Source organism: Primulina eburnea, chromosome 15 (assembly GCF_022965805.1).
Source record: "Primulina eburnea isolate SZY01 chromosome 15, ASM2296580v1, whole genome shotgun sequence".
Lineage (NCBI taxonomy): Eukaryota > Viridiplantae > Streptophyta > Magnoliopsida > Lamiales > Gesneriaceae > Primulina > Primulina eburnea.
In genome coordinates, this window is record NC_133115.1 from 26,912,171 (window position 1) to 26,920,647 (window position 8,477).

At 33.1% G+C, this 8,477-nt stretch overlaps 1 protein-coding gene across 1 annotated transcript; it reads left to right on the plus strand.

Annotated features, from left to right (window-relative positions):
- The first annotated feature begins 2,010 nt into the window (after nucleotides 1-2,010).
- On the plus strand, nucleotides 2,011-8,017 carry LOC140814058 (uncharacterized). The gene is made up of 5 exons (XM_073172918.1): nucleotides 2,011-2,352; nucleotides 3,161-3,445; nucleotides 6,806-6,961; nucleotides 7,065-7,417; nucleotides 7,633-8,017. The coding sequence occupies exons 1-4, from the start codon at nucleotides 2,074-2,076 to the stop codon at nucleotides 7,401-7,403; spliced, it is 1,059 nt and encodes a 352-aa protein (XP_073029019.1). The 5' UTR covers nucleotides 2,011-2,073; the 3' UTR covers nucleotides 7,404-7,417; nucleotides 7,633-8,017.
- Nucleotides 8,018-8,477: the final 460 nt, after the last annotated feature.

Below are 8,477 nucleotides of genomic sequence, written 5' to 3' on the forward strand. Positions count from 1 at the left end.
GTCTATTATCAATTTATAAAATTAATTGGGTCACTTGGGAGAAATCAAGTACCGAAAACCTAAATTTGAGCACTTTTTCAAACCATTCCTTAAAAAAAATTATGTAATTGTAACAAATCACAGCATATATAAAACTAATATTAAATATAATAGTTTAATGATTAATTCATAAATCATTTCATAACGTATCTCCCAGTTGCAATTACACAACCAACATCCAACTTTTAATCTAAGAGTCGATAGATATGCTTAAAGTGCAAACTTCAATCTCATTGTCTCAATTAGAACAAATTTCATTGTTGAAATCAAGATTAAATCCCAATTTTGTTTGTTCAAAAATAATCGAATATGAGTATTTATAGGACCAAATTGTGTACTGTTTGAGAAATATGAGGTACTTCTTGTACCAATTCAGGTATCCTCTTCTTAAATCTCGAATTCCGAATAATCGAATATGAGTATTTATATGGTCAAATTGCGTATTATTTGAGAAATATTAGGCAGTTCTACCAATTCAGGTTTTCTCTTATCTACCATGACCACAATAGGTAGATATCTCCCAAGTATGGCTGTCATCAATAAAATGACCGTGTAATATCTGAAAAATAAAATATTTATTTTGTCGATTTAGTCGTCAATAACAATGGACATACAAAAGATAAAATGATTTGAACAATTTTTAAATTTTTATAACAACATTAAATATGTATTCAATAATATCTTTTTGAGGAAAAACATTAAAATTCAACACGGTATGTATCAAAATAGCAAATGAACATTACTCGTGTTTAGAGGCATGAATTTTGACAATATTGTAAGACCAAGCGCTTGTCGCTTTACCAAAAGATATAGGTAGTGGTAATGGTAATGGTGCAACTCAAATCTTTTAAACCGAATAACAGCTCAAGCACCACGGTTCGATCACTCCACCAAACAGAGACAATTATTACACCCACAAATATTATTCAAAACTCATCTACAAACCCTCCTTATGTAGAGTATAATAACTTAAATAATTGGGATAATTGAATTACATAAAGTAAAATCACAACAAACCAAATCACAATGTGAACTCAAACAATATTTTATGCTTCATCCTGCCCGAATCAACAGAATAATAAAAAATTGTTTCCTGCAAAATCATCCTAATACTTCAGCAATTATTTTCAAATTGTTTGATATAAGGTAAGTGAAGTCACAAAATATCGTGAAGAAAATAAATCAATTGAGAAGCATAAAAAAGGCATAAGATCATTCAAATTAACTCAATCCCAAAACAAACATATAATCAATAAAATCATTATAGTGACCACTGCCAACTATGACTAGATTTTTTGTTGCTACTTGAAAATCAAGTATTTTCATACATATTTGAGTATTCAAAGGACAAAATCAAGAATCTGAAAACTCAAATTAGGTATTTTGTAGGTCAAATAAGTATTTAATCGAAACAAACTCATGACAATAAAAAAATATTGATTTATTTGCTTGTTACAACTAAAAAAAATCATCAAATAACATAAAATGCATGTGACCAAAAATAGACTCATATTTTTTAAAACATAGCTCTGCTATTTTCTTGAGAAGACTTATAAATAAGTAGGAAAGTTAAACAACAATAATCTCACCTTCATAATCAAATATAAAAACGATAAATGTTGGAAAAAAATTCAAAATATCATTTTTCCATAAATTTAATTTCATATATATTTATATTTTTGAATTATTAATTTTATAAAATAGCAATTGCACGAGTGATACGAGTATAATTTTTTAAGACAAAAATTTGTGTGAGACGATCTTATTACAGGTCGTATTTGTGAGACGAGTCTCTTATTTGGGTTATCAATGAAAAAGTATTACTTTTTATGCTAAGAATATTAATTTTTATTGTGAATATCAGTAGGGTTGACCCGTCTCACATATTAAGATCCGTGAAACGGCCTCATACGAGACCCACTCATTTTTTAATATATATATTTATCTATCAAAATAAATAAATCGCACACTTACCATTTCCAAACCCTAAAGCCCTGAGCTCAAGCTTCTGTTTCGTGTTAGCGGCCAACGAAAATGGAGGAGAAGAAAAGATTGATAGCTTTAGGATTCGAGGGCTCAGCCAACAAAATTGCAGTGGGAGCGGTGACGCTGGACGGAACCATTCTCTCAAATCCGCGCCACACTTACATCACTCCGCCGGGGCAAGGCTTTCTCCCCAGGGAAACCGCCCAGCACCATCTCCAGCATGTGCTGCCGCTTGTTAAATTGGCTTTGAAGGAGGCGCAGATTACGCCCGATGACGTCGATTGCCTCTGCTATACCAAAGGCCCTGGCATGGGAGCCCCACTCCAGGTAACTTTTAGTAATTTTTTTGCTGGCTGGAACGTTTAGAGTTGGTTTTTTATGTACATAAATCTCGGCTGTACATAGTGCTATGGAAGTTGCAAAAATGACATCTTTTTTATGTTTATGTTATGATCCAGTGTGAAACAAACAAAACGACTGGGAAATGGTATACGAAGTATAGTTTTATTGTTTACATGTGATTTTACACAAGTTATGATGTGCTTTGACCAGAAAAAAAAATATGTATACTGCCATGTGATTTTCTCTTGTCCTTCTTGAAAAGCATCAGATTTTTTGGAACTGATAACTATGATTCGAATTTTGGGTGTAAATTTAACTTTCATTAAAGTCAGCCATTTTTTATAGGGGAACTGGAATGTTCTATTCTGATAATTGGAATGTTATATTCGCCCTACAAATTAGAATTTAATTTCAGTTGAGCTAGCTCCTGGAGAAGAAATTGATAAAGTAATTAATTAAATTGAATTTCCTTGATATGATCAAACTGTCAATGATATGGTGTGTGTTTTTTGTTATTATTTTTTAAAAAATGTTGTGTGTATGTGTGATGTCAGCAATAAATCGTGATGCACTCTTTGGGGATTATATCATCACAAAAAATGATGTGGCTCGTCGACAAGCTTTGTATACCGTCCCATGATAATGGTGATATAATTGGAAACATGAAATTTCCGGATGGGATGTGTGACTGACGGAGCTCATAATTGTTGGATTTTTATATGTCAATTGTGTTGGAAACTTTTTGAATTTATGATAAGAATGAAGTGAAATATGTAGTGCTACTGCCTTGCAGGTCTCAGCTGTTGTGGTTCGCATCCTGTCACAGATTTGGAAGAAACCAATTGTTGGAGTTAATCATTGTGTAGCACATATTGAAATGGGGAGGATAGTGACCGGGGCTGATGATCCTGTTGTCTTGTATGTCAGTGGGGGAAACACTCAGGTTATTGCATATAGTGAGGGAAGGTACCGAATTTTCGGAGAGACAATAGATATCGCTGTTGGAAATTGCTTGGACAGATTTGCGAGAGTTCTCAAACTCTCAAATGATCCTAGTCCTGGGTACAACATAGAACAGGTGTGTCTTTGTTTAAAGGCTTTCTTTTTAAAATGTAATAAATTTGAAAAAAAAATGACAGAAGTAACAGCTTGTAATAAATGGGGAAAATATTATAGCCCAGGATATTGCCATACATGTATCTTGACTAGGGATTGTTGCGTGCATGGGTGAGAGCAGTACCGGTATGGGTGACTTCCTGGGAAGTTCTTGTGCGTCAAGCTGCTGACGTTACACCTCTTGACCTGGTTGGCTGGATAGGCCGTAAAAGAATAACGCTAGATCTTAATGGGTAATACTGTCTGTGCTAGGAACAGGGCTCGCGGTAAGGGAAGGGTAAGACTAATCTCTAAGTGATATGAAACAATACCAACAAATAGACATGCGCCTCCTCGAACTCATGGCCTAGCAGCTTGACCAATTAGCACCCAAGTAGGTGCCTTATGCGGTGTCACAAGTATAAAAAATAAAGTTGCGTATTTGCTAACACCTATAGCATTTTACCCAGTGGTAAGCGTTTGATCCTAACAATGTAAGCGAACTGAATTAAGTCGAATATTAGTAAAAATTTAAGATTCAAATTTTGGCTCGAATTAAATATATTTGAGTTCGAGCTCGATTTGAAGCTCGAAAACTTTAATTTTTTTTGCTTGAATTCGGCTCTAAATGAAGTTTGAGTTCGGCTCGGAATGCTTGAATCTATTCGCGAGCTGTTCAAACTATTGCTTGAACCGTTGAACGTTAAGGTTCGGAAGCTAGAAATGTCCAAAAGACTTGAGGAAATGTATATTTATTTATATTATATTAATAAAATATTAAGGTTCGCAAGCTGCTGACAAATTATCAAACAAAATAATTTTGGCTCGAGTTTGACTCGGAAAATGTCAGAACATATTCGTGTTCGAAATTTTTTGAATATAAATCAAATATTTAACTAGTCAACTTGAAAAACTCGCAAACCAGTTCGTTTTGTTTAAATCCTTAATCTGGACCAGCTGATCCATTTTTTTTTTCAAAATAATCAGTGTCGATAACCGGCGGTATCTAATGCCATTATTTCTTTTTAAATCTGTCCTTTTGACCCATTAACCAAAATAATTGCAGTTTGCATGAAATTTTTTTCATAAGGAATCATATAATTCATGGAAATTATCATGTGAATGATAATAATAACAACAACAACAACGATGACAATAACAATGGTAATAATATTAATACTTATAGTAATTATTATTTGAAATAACGATAATAATAAAATATAATATTATAATTGTTCGAAATAATAATAATATTAGTTTATCTGACATCAAGGTAAGTTTGGGATATGTACGGGTTTGAGATTCAGTTATAACAAACTCATCATCAAGCTTAAAAAAATTAGTGGTACTATCCTGACAATAATACAATAAAATCAACTACTATTGTTATAAGATTTTAACACTTTCAATTACATTACAAAAAAAGGAAAGATAGTGACATAATTATTGGAGGTTACCTCAAATGTTTTTAGTTGTAACTTGAGAGAGAATTTAGCATGCTAAAAAATTAAGTTTTGGGGTTGGTATAGTTGAATGATTTTGAATGCGTGAAAAATGGCATCTCCATGATTTATAGAAAATTTGTAAAAATATTTTTTAATGAACCAGCTGTCTCATTTATTTCACATGGATTGTGATCATTTTTTTGTTGATTAGTTAATAAGGATAGTATAAATAAAAGGGCATCAATTCCGCCTGTTGAACCAGCGAATTAAGAGGCCAATTTTTTTTCTAAAATATTGGATGTCTGGATTGTCTCATCCGATTTTTTAAGCATACATCTGTTTTGCAGAATCCACCAGTTCTAATATTTGTCCATTTCCTACAATCCATTACATTTTGTGAAAACAAAAAATCCATTTTTTTACTTTTTGAAAAAATAAAAATAAAACCTTAATCACGCCTAAAAGTTGGTTATTGCAATTTGCAACAGATGGGTGTTGTAGTGCTTATTTTTTTTATTAATTTCACCAAAATTGAACTCATGCTCTTGGAATATCAGTAGAAGAAATAGGTTGCTCAATGTCACTAACCAGAAATGTCACAAGGATTTATTACTCTTAACATAATGAGCTGTATCATATGACTTGACTAACTTTAGCACCTGTGCACCACCTGTGCCCTTCATGATCATATATTGCATAAACGAATACATTTTTCAGTGATGATGCTGAGAAAATGATGGTGAACTTGTGCTTATTCTAGTAGTTGGCTGAAGAGTAGTCTATGGATTAATGGAAGTTTGTGTTCTAAAAATCGGCCTAGGCGCCGGGCCGCTGGCCGACCGCACCAAAAAAATGCTAGGCAGCCCTAAGTGGCCGAAAATTACTTTTTTTTTTGGGATTTTATTTTATTTGAAAAGTTGTGTTTTTAATTTAAATTAAGTCCAACAAGAAATGCGATTTGTTGGCTTGCCCGAGCACACCAAACTTCATTTTATTATGTTGATGCCGTGGAATCTGCCTAGGCAGCTTGAACGTTAGGCGGTGGTATGTTGTCCGACTATGTGTCTAGCGAATTTTAGAACCTTGATGGAAGGTGCTCAATTGTGGTGAATGAACCATTAAAGTAAATTACGAGGAAGATGACTTGATCAATGCCACAATTAGACGTGTTTTTTAATTGAATGTACCATACTGAATTCAGGGTAGCTAGGGTCTCTTGTTATGATAGCCGGGGTCTCTTGTTATAATAGCCCTTCTTTTATGGTGAAATACGTTTTGAACTTTGGTGTGGTATGTAAGAGAATTAATTAAGTTTCCTGTCAATCTATTCCGAGTAATGATCTTTGTTTGATTTTCTGAAGGGTCAATCTCGAAGATGCTTTAATTAAGTGAACGCTAGCCTCATTTACGTGTATTGATCCTTTCCTATGGCTTGTAGGCAATGTCTCGCAATTAAGATGAAATCTTAATACAAGACTGGGGCCTGGTGAAATGTGATAGTTAATGTACTTGTTTAGTTTTTCTAGTCTCATTACCCAATGCGTTTCGTAATATAGTTGTCAACTTTTTTTTTTCATTTCTCATCTAAATTAAAGGGCTATAAATTTATAATACTGCTCTGGACTAACTAATCTGCTTTCCACGGTCTAAACTAACAAGCATCAATCTCTCAGAGCAGAAAATACTTTATGGTTTGGATGATTTAAATATTCTGGCTAATTCATTATATATATATATATATATATATATATATATATATATATGCATTATATATGTTCATTATATATCGCATATGTACATACATAAACGCCGCATATATACATTTATATTTATCATTATTGTTGCATGTGACAAGAAATTACTCGTGGATTGGACTGATTTACATGACCTGTTGTCAGCTAGCGAAGAAGGGAGAAAAGTTTATAGACCTTCCATATGTTGTAAAAGGAATGGATGTCTCTTTTAGTGGGATATTGAGTTATATTGAAGCCACTGCTGAAGAAATGCTTAAAAATAACGAATGCACCCCTGCAGATTTGTGTTATTCCCTGCAGGTAATTATTGGGAAATATTTCTCCTGTTCCTAAATCATGTTTCTCTTTACTCAATGTTAAAAAACGGTGGAAGTTGACAGCTCTGCGATATCTTGGATTCTAGGAAGTTCTGTTTGCAATGCTTGTGGAAATCACAGAGCGAGCGATGGCACATTGTGACAAAATGGATGTACTAATTGTTGGTGGAGTGGGATGTAACGTGCGATTGCAAGATATGATGAGAATTATGTGCTCGGAGAGGGGTGGGAAATTATATGCAACTGATGACAGGTATTGTGTTGACAATGGGGCAATGATTGCCTATACCGGTCTCCTTGAATACGCTCATGGTGCAACAACTCCTTTCGAAGAATCAACGTTTACACAGCGGTTCAGAACGGATGATGTATTGGCAATCTGGAGAGGGAAGGAATCTTCCAAAGTAAATGGCCATGAAGTCTAAAGGCATCAGAAAAGGTACTATTCAATACTCGATTCATTGTGGTCCTTTGTTTACTTTTATGAATCTCGTCTTTACAATGTGAATTGTGAAGTCCTCCCCAATATCTTGGATCATAATTCCGTTTATCTTAAGCACTCGGTCTGAACTTCCAATCCATACTCAAAGAAAGCTCATGTTTATATCTAATGTTGAAATTATTCCCGTACATTTATTGTTTTTGCCTTTCCAGAACGAATTGGAGATGCTTTCAATATGATTCACAAGAGATTGGATTTCTTGAATTCAACATGAGACTAATGAAAGTGCTGCATTTTTGGATTTTGTCATGTATCACTATGTATTTGCAGTGTTTATTTCTTGTTTATTTAATTCTGGTCGAGGTAATCGATGATATACTTGGCGTGAAATGGTACATTTATTTTCAACCGCTCCCATGCTCGGACAGAATCTACCACTTGACATGCATCGTTTTCGTCCTTGGAAAGGAGAAAAGACTCCACCTCCTTTTGTGATGCATTTACCAGATTTTTTCGAGCTCTCCTATGTGAAACACTTGGTGTAAATAAAGTTGAAGTGACAATTATACTTTATTATAACGATGCAACATCAAAATCCGACATGAGTACGACAATGAAAGTATACGGGGTAGCAAGTAATGCATTTCGCAATACGAGAACTTTTAATAAGAAAAATTGTAAAGTCCAAAATGTGATGACGTAATCTAACTGTATGTAAATCTAGAAAAAATGAAAAATGATTAATTAAATTATTTTAATTGCATAATTTAATATGATAGTCATGTTTACATGTTTAAAATATAGTTTTTAATTAGAATGAATAAAAATTGTGTTTTAAAGATCATACGAGACGTGATCGAAGAGTGAAAATAATAAAGGAAAAATATTTTTATTAAATGATTATTTTTAATTATTTAATATTTGGTATATTTAAAGGTTTTTTTTTTTTTTTTTTTAACTCAAGTCACCTTTTTTTTTTTAAAAAAATAACATCATTTAGTGTATTTGCTCGATAAATGGGAAGGTCAAAATTTTTTGTAAAAAAATTTTGACTTGG